General features: G+C 45.5%; 1 protein-coding gene across 1 annotated transcript in view; it reads right to left on the minus strand.

Moving 5' to 3' along the window:
• OSBP2 (oxysterol binding protein 2) overlaps positions 1 to 15,308 on the minus strand; it is a 350,477-nt gene that overhangs the window by 141,900 nt on the left and 193,269 nt on the right. The window contains exon 3 of the mRNA XM_040345226.1: positions 7,415 to 7,665. Coding sequence (XP_040201160.1) covers positions 7,415 to 7,665 — 251 coding nt within the window. The remainder of the gene's footprint in view (positions 1 to 7,414; positions 7,666 to 15,308) is intronic.

The raw sequence follows: 15,308 nt of genomic DNA on the forward strand, positions 1-15,308 counted from the left end.
GGAAAGGTGCCTGCATGTGTAACACATCTGGTGTAAAGCATCACTTTGACTTTGAAATTTTAATGCTAAAACATCTATGCTGCAAAGAGTTGATCAACTCATTTTTACTAAACATCCTGACATGGGCACATTATGGTCAGAATTAAGTTACAAAACATCCTTGTTCTTACACAAGTCCCTAATAAAACCAAAGGAAGTCAAGGGAACAACAAACATTACATTATGAAACAGTCTATTTGATACTGTATGGGTCTTTTCTTTGTAGCCTATTGTTTGCCGTTATTATTTTAGGACTAAGGACATTTAACAAAGGCAACTGACAATTTTCTTCTTCAGGAGATCTGCGTCTCTCCCTTCAACTTTTTTTCCAAGATCATCAGTACTAAATATCTCCTGAAACATTTCCATGATATCGGTGTGTATAAAAGCACTTTGTAATTAATGTTTGCTAACTTGCTAAAAATTGGATTCTCTATCTTCTGGCTCCTAATGTGAGCTAAGCAGAAGCCTTACATTAAACTAACATTTAAAGCTGAGTTCCACCCAAAGGTGCCCCCCCCCCTCCAGTGCCACATTTGGCACCTTTCGGGGGGAGCGGGTACCTGTCCCTGTTTCCGAGAGATCTCTGCATGGCGAGATCACGCAGAAGTTCGGCCTGCCTTCTCCTTCCCCTACTGACGGGCTATTCAGAAAGCACAGCGAACTTCATGTATGCGCAGTAAGGAACCGACTGTGAAGCCGCAAGGCTTCACTGGCGGTTTCGCTTACCGGCAATGGCGGCAGCACCCGAGAGCTGATGAAAACATCGGCTGGGGTGCTGACATTGCTGGATTCCAGGACAGGTAAAAGTCTTAATAGTAAAAGTCAGCAGCTACAGTATATTTATACAGTATAAGTACTCTGCTTTAAGCACATTGCTACATAATTTGAAACAATGTTACTTTAAGCCCCCTTTTACACTCAGGCGCATTGCTGGCGCTAGAACGCTCAAAATAGCGCCTGTAAAGCGCCCTGAAAGAGCGGATCTATTCACTCCAGTGTGAAAGCCCGAGGGCTCTCACACTGGAGCGGTGCGCTGGCAGGACGTTCAAAAATGTCCTGCAAGCAGAATCTTTGGAGCCGTGAAGGAGCGGTGTGTATACCGCTCCTCCACCGCTCTTGCCCATTGAAATTAATGGGCACCACGGGCGTACCGCCAGCAAAGCGGTGCTGCAGCGGCGCTTTGCGGGTGGATTTAACCCTTTTTCACCCGTTAGTGGCCGAATACCTCTGCAAAAATTACGGTAAAGCGCCAATAAAAATAGCCCGCACCCAGTGTGAAAGCGGCCAAAATGAAAGTATACCTGTCATTGTAACAAATCTCAAACTGAGCACCCCATACTGTGCTGGGCACTGTATTATCCCTTTACTTACCTTTACCACAACTCATCTGCTAGACCAAACCCCAACACTGATCTATAAAAAAAAACATGGTATGGTGCAAACTACAGAGCTTAGAGAAACCAATCATCAGGCCTCAGAACAGTTATATATGGGTGGTGGCATGCAATAAAGTGAGCACCTGGTACTGTTGACAGTTGGTGGAGATAGAATGGCACAGCGATGGGCATAGGCGCAGAGTGGGAGATTGGGTTTGTTGTGATGAACACTGCTTAATGTAATAATTGTACCCTCAGAACTTTTATTCAAGGAGTCATATATTGTACCCTTCTAGATACAAAATTGTTTGTGCATTTTATTAGATTACAATGAGAAATTTGTAATTTCAAAGACAATAGGAACACCTATTATTATTTCCAGGTATATTAATATTGGACAGTACATGATTCCAACACTGCATGGTCACTGAACATGACCACAAAGCAAAACATTTTAAATGCTCAAAAGGGAAATCTCTATAAGCAGCGGCTAAATTTAAGTACTTGCTTATTTAAAAAAATAATAATAATTGGGTGCATTAGGCATGCAGCCAATTAAATTCCTGAAATGCTGAAAAACAATTGGTCTCATTCAACAAATAGTTCATTTTCTTAAAGGAAAACACCAGTGGCTTTGTAGCTAATAGTAGTTAGTCACATTCAGCTGAATTTGTTCTGTAATGTTAAAGATGTCGTGTAGCTTATCCAAGTCAGTTCTTCAGTTCTAAGGAGCACCAGGAAGATACTACAGCATATAGGTAGCACAGAACTGATAAAGCCCAACCCCAGGCAAAGAAAAACGTTTTAGCTGGCAGTGTACCCTGCACTGAAAGGGTTAAGTGCTATTTTTTGTCTATGGGAAAGGAGAAACCCTTTTACTCACCTGATCCTCTGTGGTCTATGGAGCCTGCTCTGGGCTTGATGACATTAGGACTCAAGTCAGTGCCGATTCTGACCTCCCTGGGGCCCTAAGCAAAATGACATGTCACATTAAAGTTGAGAAGCGGGGGAGGGGGGGGTGCTGCCGACAGTGACATGTCACATTAAAGATTAAAGTTGAGAAGTGGGGGCAGGGGGTGTTCTGCTGTTGGAAATGACATCTTACATTAAAGTGAGAAGCGGGGGGGTGCTGACTTCTTACCTCTTCTCCCATGCAGCCAGCGAGTTGAGAAGCGGGGTGAGGGGCCGAAAATGACACCTCACCAGGCGGGGCCTCTAATAATTTGGGAGGCCCTCCGCAGCTTTGCGGGGCCCTAAGCGGCTTGCATAGTGAGCCTATAGGGTGGATTGGCCCTGACTCAAGTCCACTAAAGCATCAGGGTGCAGGAGCTGCAGGAATCGGTCTTGTGCAGGGAGGACCAGGTAAGTATATATTTTTTATCCCACTCCTAGACAAAAACAAGCAATTAACGCTTGCAGTGCAGGCACAGCCCCACTGCGAGGGAGTTTTATTTATTTTTGCCAGGAGTTCAGCTTTAATCCAATCACCATGTAATGTGTCAATGCAGATGTTGATTGTCCAAGAACATGATGGGAACTGTTCTAGATAAATAATTCAGTGTCAGGAAGACTGCATGGGTGTCATATATTTGAGTCACATGGCTGATCGTATGAACTGTCAGGCCGCGTACACACGATCAGTTCAAACCGGACCGAAGTTTAGTTTCATCGGTCCAAACCGTCCGTGTGTACGCCCCATCGGTCTTTTGTCCTTCGGACAAAAGTTAGAGAACCTGCTTTAAAATCGAACCGAAGGACCGCTGACCGATAGGTCCAAACCGATGGTTAGTACATAAAAGCATCGGTTCAAAACCCGTGCATGCTCAGAATCAAGTCGACGCATGCTTGGAAGCATTGAACTTCTTTTTTTTCAGCACGTCGTTGTGTTTTACGTCACCGCGTTCTGACCCGATCAGATTTTGAACTGATGGTGTGTACGCACATCAGACCATCAGGCCGCTTCAGCGGTGAACGGATGAAAACGGTCTGTTGGACCATTCTCATCGGATGGATCGACCGTGTGTACGCGGCCTCACAGTGGTATAGAGGTTGAAACTACATTATACAGTATCTCACAAAAGTGAGTACACCTCTCACATTTGTGTAAATATTTTATTATATATTTTTATGTGACAACACTGAAGAAATGAGACTGCTAAAAACTAGTGAGTGCACAGCTTGTATAACAGTGTAAATTTGCTGTCCCCTTAAAATAACTCCAAACGGCGGACAACAAAAGTGAGTACACCCCGAAGTGAAAATGTCCAAATTGGGCCCCAAGTGTTAATATTTTAAATGGCCACCATTATTTTCCAGCACTGCCTTAACCCACTTGGGCATGGAGTTCACCAGAGCTTCACAGGTTGTCACTGGAGTCCTCTTCCACTCCTCCATGACGACATCACAAGATGGTGGATGTTAGAGACCTTGCGCTCCTCCACCTTCCATTGGAGGATGCCCCATAGATGCTCAATAGGGTTTAAGTCTGGATACATGCTTGGTCAGTCCATCACCTTTACCCTCAGCTTTATTAGCAAGTCAATGGTCATTTTAGAGGTGTGTTTGAGGTCATTATCATGTTGGAATACTGCCCTGCGGCCCAGTCCCCGAAGGGAGGGGATCATGCTCTCCTTCAGTATGTCACAGTACATGTTGGCATTCATGGTTCCCTCAATGAACTGTAGCTCCCCAGTGCCGAAAACACTCAGCGCCAGACCATGACACTCACACCACCATGCTTGACTGTATTCAAGACACACTTGTCTTTGTACTCCTCACCTGGTTGCCGCCACACACGCTTGACACCATCTGAACCAACAAAGTTCATATTGGTCTCATCAGACCACAGGATATGGTTCCAGTAATTCATGTCCTTAGTCTGCTTGTCTTCAGCAAACTGTTTACAGGTTTCCTTCTGGGATGACAGCCATGCAGACGAATTTGATTCACTATGCAGCATATGGTCTGAGCACTGATAGGCTGACCCCCCACCCCTTCAACCTCTGGAGCAATGCTGGCAGCACTTATATGTCTATTTCCCAAAGACAACCTCTGGATATATGATGCTGAGCATGTGCCCTCAACTTCTTTGGTTGACCATGGCAAGGAATAAACCGCTGTATGGTCTTGCCCACCGTGCTACAGCTCAGGTTCAGGGCCTTGGCAATCTTCTTATAGCCTAGGCCATCTTTATGTAGAGCAACAATCCTTTTTTTCAGATCCTCAGAGAGTTCTTTACCATGAGGTGCCATGTTGAACTTTCAGTGACCAGTATGAGAGAGTGAGAGCGATAAAACCAAATTGAACACACCTGCTTCCCATTCACACCTAAGACCTTGTAATACTAACAAGTCACATGATACTGGGAGGGAAATGGCTAATTGAGCGCAATTTGGAAATCTATGAATGGCTTTCGAATTTTAAACATAAAAAGTATGGTGTGCCTTTGTATTCAACCCCCCCCCCCCCCAGTCAGTCAATACTTTGTAGAACCACCTTTTGCTGTAATTACAGCTGCAAGTTTTTTTGGGTATGTCTCCATCAGCTTTGCACATCTAGAGAGTGACATTTTTGCCCAATCTTCTTTGCAAAAATATCTCAAGCTCTGTCAGAATGGAGAGCATCTGCGAACAGCAATTTTCAAGTCTTGCCAGAGATTCTCAATTGGATTTAGGTCTGGACTTTGAGTGGGCCATTCTAACACATGAATATGTTTTGATCTAAACGATTCCATTGTAGCTCTGGCTGTATTGCCCTGTATTTGGCTCCATCCATCTTCCCATCAACTCTGATCAGCTTCCCTGTCCCTGATAAAAAAAAGCATCCCAACAACATGATGCTACCACCACCATGTTTCACAGTGGGGATGGTGTGTTCAGGGCGATATGCAGTGTTAGTTTTCCTCCACACATAGCGTTTTGCTTTTAGACAAAAAAGTAACATTTTGGTCTCAGCTGACCAGAGCATCTTCTTCCACATGTTGCTGTGTCCCCCACATGGCTTCTCACAAACTGAAAACTGAACTTCTTATGGCTTTCTTTCAACAATGGCTTTCTTCTTGTCACTCAAAGGCCAGATTTGTGGAGTGCACGACTAATAGTTGTCCTGTGGACAGATTCTCCCACCTGAGCTGTGGATCTCTGCAGCTCCCCTAGAGTTACCATTGACCTCTTGGCTGCTTCTCTGATTAATGCTCTCCTTTCTGTCATTTTAGGTGGACGGCCATGTCTTGGTAGGTTTTCAGTTGTTCCATACTCTTTCCAGTTTCAGATGATGGATTGAACAGTGCTCCATGAGATGTCCAAAGCTTGGGATATTCTTTTAAAACCTAACCCTGCTTTAAACTTCTCCACAACTTTAACCCTGTCCTGTCGTGTAAGTTTCTTGTCCTTCATGATGCCGTTTGTTCACTAAGGTTCTTTAACAAACTTCTGAGGGCTTCACAGAACAGCTGTATTTATACAAGATTAAATTACACACAGGTGGACTCCATTTACTAATTAGGTGACGTCTGAAGGCAATTGGTTCCACTAGATTTTGGTTAGGCGTATCAGAGTAAAGGGGGCTGAATACAAATGCACACCACACTTTTTAGATATTTATTTGTAAAAAATCTGAAAAACAGATTATCATTTTCTTTTCTTTTCACAATTGTGATCCACTTTGTGTTGGTCTATCACACAAAATCCCAATAAAATACATTTACGTTTTTCTGGTTGTAACATGACAACATGTGGAAAATTTAAAGGGGTATGAATACTTTTTTAATGCACTGTAGATTGCTCCTTTCGAGTCTCTTGTCTCCTTGCAAATATGCAGGCTCTCAGCGAGTGGGCCTTGGTGCCGAGCGGCTGCATATTTGTGCACAAAATTGCAAAAACAGTGCTTGTGATCGGGAGCTTTCCGATCACGTGACCGCCATGACAGCCAATCACGGTGGTCACATGATCATAGATTCCACCCCACCTCCTGGCATCTGAAATCTCTTAAAGGGCCTGGGAAACGCTGGTGCCAAGGAGTTAAAAGAATGTCACTTTTCTTTAAGGTGTAAGAAGAGTCTTGACAAATATAAAGTAATTTTAACATCTTTTAACAGCATTTTTATCAATTTACACCTTCAGCCATGTGAATCATTAACGTTTATGCAGATTTCCTGACACCATTGATGTAACTTAAACAAGGTTTCCACAACTTTTACACCTCCATTCTTGTTACTGGAACACACATTCCATGGTCATTGGAATATAGGTGTCTGCTCTATAAATATGCGTGGGTATAAATGTTGGGGTGTCTTCCTTTCTCACATCAGAACTGAAGAAGTGGCTTATATAAGCTACAAAACACCTTCATCAAGCGGGAGTTCACCCGAAAAATTTTTTTGTAACCTTAGATTGATGCTCATTTTGTCAAGGGGAATCGAGTAGTTTTTTTAAAATCGAAGCCGTACTTACCATTTTAGAGAGCGATCTTCTCCGCCGCTTCCAGGTATGGTCTTCGGGACTGGGCGTTCCTATTTGATTGACAGGCTTCCGACGGTCGCATACATCGCGTCACGAGTAGCCGAAAGAAGCCGAACGTCGGTGCGGCTCTATACGGCGCCTGCGCACCGACGTTTGGCTACTTTCGGAAAATCGTGACGCGATAGATGCGACCATCGGAAGCCTGTCAATCAAATAGGAACGCCCAGTCCCGCAGCCCATACCAGGAAGCGGCGGAGAAGATCGCTCTCTAAAACGGTAAGTACTGCTTTGATTTTTAAAAAAAATACCCGATTCCCCTTGACAAAATGAGCATCAATCTAAGGTTAAAAATTAACTTTTCGGGTGAACCTCCACTTTAATCAGAGGAGGTCTGTTGAATGTAGCTAACTACTAGTAGCTATATCATTATCTGGACAAATGGCATTTTTAAAATGTCTAAACATAAGTCTTACCCCACTGTTATGTTAGAGAAATCCTGAAAGACGTATGTAAAGACTGACAAGTTGCTGAACTCACATTGATCATTGCATTGGAAGTGATCCTGAAGAGAGTGGCCCTTTCATTCACAGATTTGATCTTCTCGTTGCTCTCTGCCGGCAGTTTAAGGCTCTCTAGCTCAGTCAAGGAGCGCTGGAGGGCGGCTCCATGCTTAGCGATGAGGTCATTGCACGTGCTGAGGTCATCCAGCTTACTGGTCAGAGCTTTTAGAGAGCTATGCAACTCACTCTTGTCAGACTGTGAGCTTGGTTCCTCGTCCCCAGAGTCATCTGCATAAACATAGACAGTTCACAATTCAGTTTACGATTAGATATTAGATTCGATATTAGCATTTAAACTACTGAATGCAAATCCTTGCAAAATAAAAGTGTATGTATGCCAACCAATGTGCAACACATATTTACTTTAAAATGATATCATGCAACTTTAGGAATGACTGTTTTTTATAGATCATGTTGCATCAATATCACAATTTGACGTCTATAAATCAGTCAATTACCAAAATATCAGATAAAAAAAAAACTATTGCCAAGTGCAGCATGTTTTTTAGACCTCTTAATCTCCCTGGCAGTATGATTCTGTCTGGAATTACGTACCAAAAGCGGTACAATTATTTGCAAGGAAATTTGGCGTTTTATACTGTAGGCCTGTAATCTTTAGGAATAACTCACTTAAATCTGACCAAACAAGAATCTAATAGGCATCCCGGGTATGACATTTTTTTAAAAACAAAATGATAAATTATAATATAATAAATAATTATAAATAATTATAACAAATAATAATATAATTCTAATAAAAATTATTCAATAATGTAATCAACTCAAAATCACTGAAATTTTCTCAGTTGCAGAATTGTCGCTGTCATTATTTTTTTTTTTTTATGACGAATTTCCCCACAAATCGCTATCGCACAATTCTGCAAGTGATTATAATTTATTATCGCTGTTTTTTAGCTGATCTAAAACCATTTTTGACATAAAGGGACACTTTTGGTTGCTATGGACAATCTACAGTTTGCAGGCAGAAAAAAAGTTTTTTATTATATAAAAGAACATGCAGGGCACTGGGCAGACCACTAGGGACAAGGGGTGTGTGTTTTTTTTACATACAGTACTGTAATCTATAAGATTACAGTATACTGTATGTAAGGTGTTTGTTTACGTTTTTGAATTTGGCACCGATCTCCGCTCCCGTGCGTCGTAACGTCGCAAGGAACGGAGATCAGCGGCACAGGAGGACGCTGTGTCAATCGAGCGAGGTCCCGCTCGCTCACACAGCGCGGTGACATTGCTGGATCCAGGACAAGGTAAGCCAGCGCACGCTGCAGGCTCTGCATATCTACCCCGAGCGTGACTCGGGGATACCGATCGCAGCAGAAAAAATCCAACCCGAGTCACGCTCGGGGTTACCGCCAGGGGGGTTAACAGACATATGTAAGACAGTATTGTTTTCCTTTACTTAAAGTAGAAAATACATACGGTACATAAAAAAAAAATACTTATATTGATCCATGGTCCTGTAGCAGTCCTTTTTTTCTGTTCTCCAGTATTTGAATGTGGGTGGCACTCTGAAGCCCTGTTCACACGACCGGGAATCCCAGCGTTATAAAGTCCACCGGGAACCCCAAAAGGAAAACCAAGAACCTGCTCGGTAAGTTTCCCCGTGTACACACGGCTGAATTTCCAGTCGGGGGAAACTGCGGGGAGAGCTTTGGCTGGGAATCTAGGCCGTGTGTATGCTCCCTTTCAGTGTTTCCACATAGGAAAACTGCCGGGAAACCCGGTGGGAAAATAGAGAGCAGGTTCTCTATTTTCCCGCCAGGATTCCCGGCAGTTTTCCTGTTGGGTAAAACTGAGAGGAAGCATACACATGGCCGGTTTTCCCGACCAAAAGCTCTCCTGGCAGTTTTCCTGGCAGGAAAACCGGTCGTGTGTACGAGGCTTTACACCATCGTGTATAATACAGGACCAGCAGCTAACCAATGGAATGCTGACTAGTCCCCTGAAGCTGGTTTTCTTGCCAGTCTCCGACCAATCTTGTTTCCATGCCTCTCACCGCCATCACCACGAACAATGCAGGTCCATTGGTTAGCTGCTGGTCGTGTATAATACAGGACCAGCAGCTAACCAATGGACCTGCATTGTTCGTGGTGATGACGGTGAGAGGCATGGAAACAAGATTGGTCGGAGACTGGCAAGAAAACCAGCTTCAGGGGACTAGTCAGCATACCCAAAACTGGTGGGGAGGAGGAATGCAGGACTGGGGATTAAAGTATCAAAGTACTCTTCTGTTTTGGATTATTCTATAGTAAAACAATCATTTTCTGCATCAGCTAGGAAGGTGATTGATATGTATTTTATATATGCCCAGTTTCTTTAAAAAATAAAATTATACATTTCTACTTGTTCCTGGAGCCTCTGACAAAATGCCAATATAATGGTTTACCTTTCCTGAAGGTCAATCCTGTTTCCAGGCATACTGCCCACAGCCTTTTGTGGTTAAAAAACTGATGGTAAAAAAATTTCATCCATATCATGTCTCATTTGTACAATCCTTGTCTTGTTAATTTGCTAAATGATTACTGTATATACTTGAGTATAAGCCGAGTTTTTCAGCACATTTTTTTTTGCTGAAAATGCCCCCCTCGGCTTATACTCGAGTCACCTTTTTGCGCCTGATCTCCCGGACTTTGGGGACCCGGTACCGACTGGCCGTAAGTAGCCTGAACCCCACACATGTAGCCCCACTCTTCCTCTACAAGTGTGCAAAGTTTGTTGTCCGTGCAGGGCCGGCGCTACCACTAGGCGGATTAAGCGACTGCCTAGAGTGCACTGACGCCTAGGGCGCCCATCCGCTATTACTACAGTCTCCTGCACTGTCCTCCACAAAATGCTGGCAGCGCCCTCAGCCCTGACACTGCAAGCAGCGCCGCCCGCTAGGCAGACCCCCCCCCCCCCCCCCCCCCCCAGCGTGGCTCGAGTTCTCCGCTCGCCTCTGAGTGAGTCTGACATCAGCGTGTGTCACAACAAGTGGCATAGATTAGGTCTCGTCCCGGCTGCAAATCCCGACCCCCCAGCCTGGGCGCCCTCCGCAGTTTCACTTTCATGTGATGTCTGTGTGATACATACAGTACTGACTGTGGGGAATGATGAGATGGAACAAGCCCTGCATGTACTTTAACTATGGCGGGCTTGCCGTTCCCCCCTCCTCCTGGGTGCTCGGGGATCTGGTGTACAAGTACAGGCAGGCCAGCGCCACTCTCCTGGAGTAATCACCCGCCGCTGACACAGGTACAATGAAAGCACAGGCAGCCTGCACCCAGTCACAATATAACAAACATATAATAAAACATTGACTGGCTTTTAATAGTGCATTGCACTGTGTACAGAGGGGGAACTGAAATGTGTGTGTGTGTGAGGGGGGGGGGGGGCAGAAATGCAGGGGGTACTAATATGTGTGGGGGGGCAGACGTGCAGGGGGTACTGATGTGTATATGTGTAGGGGGGGGACAGACAGACATGCAGGGGGTACTGATATGTGTGTGGGGGGGGGGGACAGACATGTGCAGGGAAGTGCTGGTATGTGTGTGGGGGGCAGATGTGCAGGGGGTGACAGATATGTGTGTGGGGGGGGCAGATTTGCAGGGGGTACTGATATGTGTTTGTGGGGGGGCAGACGTGCAAGGGGGGACAGATATGTGTGTGGGGGGGCAGACGTGCAGGGGGTACTGATATGTGTTTGTGGGGGGGGACAGATATGTGTGTGGGGGGGGGGCAAACGTGCAGGGGGTACTGATATGTGTTTGTGGGGGGGACAGATGTGCAAGGGGGTACTGATATATGTGCGTGTGTGTGGGGGGGGGGGGGCAGATGTGCAGGGGGGTACTGATATGTGTGTGGGGGGGGGCAGACAGATGTGAGAGGGAGTACTGGTATGTGTGGGGGGGCAGATGTGCAGGGGGGTACTGATATGTGTGTGGGGGGACAGACAGACGTGCAGGGGGGTACTGATATGTGTGTGGGGGGACAGACAGACGTGCAGGGGGGTACTGATATGTGTGTGGGGGGGGACAGACAGACATGCAGGGGGGTACTGGTATGTGTGTGGGGGGGGCAGACAGACGTGCAGAGGGGTACTGATATGTGTGTGGGGGGGGGACAGACAGACATGCAGGGGGGTACTGGTATGTGTGTGGGGGGGGGGACAGATTGCAGGGGGGTACTGATATATGTGTGTGGGGGACGAACGGACAGATGTGTGTGGGGGGGCAGATATGCAGGGGGGTGACAGATATGTGTGTGGGGGGGCAGATGTGCAGGGGGTGACAGACAGACATGCAGGGGGGTACTGATATGTGTGTGGGGGGGACAGACAGACATGCAGGGGGGTACTGGTATGTGTGTGGGGGGGGGACAGGTGTGCAGGGGGAACAGATATGTTTGTGTTGGGGGGGCAGGTGTGCAGGGTGGAACAGAGGGGGAACAAATGTGTGTGTGTGTGTTTGTGGGGGGGGGGGGGGCGGCGTGCAACAAAGTGGACCACGGCTGGCGTGAGGAAGTGAGCTAGTGCCATCCACCATTTTTCTTCGGGCCGGGTCCAGAGGCACAGGTGCAAGCCTGTGGACCACGGCTGAAGAAATAGGTGCCGCAAATTTTTTAGTGAGGAGCGGAGCCATGTGTGTATTTTGAGGGGGGGGGGCGGCAAAATGAGGTTTCGCCTAGGGTGTCAAAAATCCTTGCACCAGCCCTGTGTCCGTGGGACCTACGGCTGGCGAGCACCGATTTTTCAAAGCCAGGCACCCCTTCCATAGACTCCCATGTTAAACGGTCATTTCCGTTGTGACTTTGGGGACCGGGTACTGGCCAGTCGTAGGTCCCCTGGACCCAGAACTTGGCACACATGTAGCCCCATTTCTCCTCTAGTGTGCAAAGTTTGTTGTCTGGGAAACCTACGGCTGGGGAGCACCAATTTTTCAAAGCCGGGCACCCCTTCCATAGACTCCCATGTTAAACGTCAGTCTAGTCATGGACACAGTGAGGCATGGACACAGTGAGGCATGGGCACAGTGAGGCATGGGTACAGTGAGGCATGGGTACAGTGAGGCATGGACACAGTGAGGCATGGGCACAGTGAAGCACGGACACAGTGAGGCATGGGCACAGTGAGGCATGGGTACAGTGAGGCATGGGCACAGTGAAGCACGGACACAGTGAGGCATTGGCACAGTGAGGCATGGACACAGTGAGGCATGCACATGAACACAGTGAGGCATGGACACAGTGAGGCAAAGTGAGGCACAGTGAGGCAAGCAGATGGAAACCCTAAGCTTATACTCGAGTCAATACGTTTTCCCAGTATTTGTCGTAAAATTAGGTGCCCCGGCTAATATTCTGGTCGGCTTATACTCGAATATATACGGTACATTGACCTTGGATCTACTTATACATATTCATTTAGACATCAAACTAAGCTATCTTAATTTTTTTGCGCTTTATTGTACTTTGATATCCTCGCCAATTCTCTTTATTTTCTGTACAAGGGCCCACCTGAAGGGCCCAATTGAATGAGTTGTTTAGGTTGGCATTTGTTAATCTAAATAGATTGCATAGAGATTTTACAATATTGTCTAAATAGCACTCTTGCAGAGTGAAAAAAACAGAATGTTAGCGGTAAGATTCCACAGTGACTGCTGTTATCTGCCTTGTTAATGGCAAATTGAAGGCAGCAACTGAAATTGACAGAAAAGCGTGGAAGTCCTATAGAAAAATCCCACAGACATAAAGGAACAACATAAGAAATAGACAGTCTGAAATCTGTAGTAGTCCTTAAAGACATTTCATATTTGTTCTGTTCTGTAATTTTAAAGTGATTATAAAGGATTGTTTTTAAATAACAATGTTTAGGCTTTAGAACCACTTTAAGGTCCCATGCACATTGTGTATTTTCCCAGCTCTTCTAAATGCCAGGAAAAAAGCAGCGTTTTTTTAAAGGCGTTTAGGTGCGTTTAGACATGTCTAGGTGCATCAAGCACTTGGGCGTTCATACATTTCATTGGCCAGAATGTGTACTGCTAGTTTAAATGAACGTTTAGGGGGGTTTAGGGGCGTTTAGGCATGTCAACCAAAATGCTGAGCACTGGCAGCGTTTTTTTCCCTATCTGCAATGCCTGTAAATTAAGGTGACCAGATTTTTAAAATGAAATCCGGGGACATATTTTTTCTTTACTTGTAATAGCAACAATCAGTGACTCTCTGTCCGCTTCACAGCCTCTCAAGTCTTACTCTTCGGGCCCCGGCTACTACTGGATGGGGAGCGGAGGAAGATCACTCCGCCAGGGAAGGCAAGGAGATAGGCAGGTGGCTGGCCAGGATTTGAGCCAAGGCAGAAGAACATGCGAGCGAAGCTGAATGGGCATGCGCCCCGAAACTGAAGAAATATTCCCTCCGCTCCAACCAGCACATGATCATCAGAAAGGGGCACAGATAATGGGAAAAATACAACCCCCCTATGCTAGTAGGCACGGCGGAGCGCGGGGGGGGGGGGGTAATTCAAAAAGTTTTCGTTTAATTCTGCACTGATTGTCTTTGAAATTGCCCCTGCCCCCTATTAAATCCAATCTGGGGACAAAACCAGGGACAGACTTGGTCCGGGGACAGTGTCCTCAATCAGGGGACTGTCCCCTGAAACTGGGGATGTCTGGTCACCCTACTGTAACTGACTATATGTGCATGGACACATAGGCTAACATTGAGGGGGATATAGAGTAAAAAAAAAACGCAAAATGCCTCTAAAAGCATGAGGCCTACCTTTTATTTTAGCAGTGATTTAACAAAGTCAGTTTCAGTGCTAGCAGCATATTTACAATTACAGCTTACAAGTAGCCTCTCTCTAGTCAGAAGAATCAGCAGAGGAAGAACTGAAACATTGTAAATAATTATCGCATTTAATACATACTCGATGTCTCATCTGTGGATGAGGAATTCCGCACTGTGCTATGCAGACCCCAGGGGAAATAATCTGATACAAAAGATATGAACGCTTGTGGAAGACATAATAATGTCTCTGCCAATGCCAGGGGCTAAAAAATTCTTCACTATTAGAAAGAGTTACAATCACAGTTGAAAAAAAAAGCCCTACTAGAAGTATTAAATATCCAAACAAAATATTACAAACTACTAGGCTTCTCCATAAATAATAGCTACAATAAAGATACAAATGTACTCTAATAAACATTGTCATATATCAGGGGTGTCCAAACTTTTTTCAAAGAGAGACAGATTTGATGAAGTTAACATGCGTTAGGTGCCGATCATTTTGCCTGACATTCTTTGAACCTTAAAAATTCGGTCTAAGTGTGTTCGTTCGAGTACTAATACACTGCCCAACAAGAATTCTCTTGCCTTTGTGGCTGTGTGAGTAAAGAGATGAGCTTGGGCGTGTTATTTGCATATACCGTCTTTATTGGCGTATAACACGCACCTTCACTTTAAGAGCGAAGTTTCAGGATTTTTTTAAATTTTAAATAAAAGACTGTGAAGCAAAATAAGGGTCAGTGGCCATCTGCAGCCTCACAGGTGCGCCCATCTGCAGATCCACCATTGCCATGAATGTAGCCTCACCATTGCTAGGAATGGAGCACCCACCATTGCCAAGAATGCACCCCCCACCATTGCCAGGAATGCAGTCACCATTGCCAGGAATGCACCCACCATTGCCAGGAATGCCCCACCATTGCCAAGAATGCACTCACCATTGCCATGAATGCCGCACCATTGCCAGGAATGCACTCACCATTGCCAGGAATGCACCCACGAGCACCAAAGATTATCTACAGGAGAATCTCCTGTTTACAAAGCGGCCTCTTTAATAGAAAGTCCCGCCTCATTTGATGGACAGAACAGTCGTCCAA

Source organism: Rana temporaria, chromosome 1, assembly GCF_905171775.1.
Source record: "Rana temporaria chromosome 1, aRanTem1.1, whole genome shotgun sequence".
Lineage (NCBI taxonomy): Eukaryota > Metazoa > Chordata > Amphibia > Anura > Ranidae > Rana > Rana temporaria.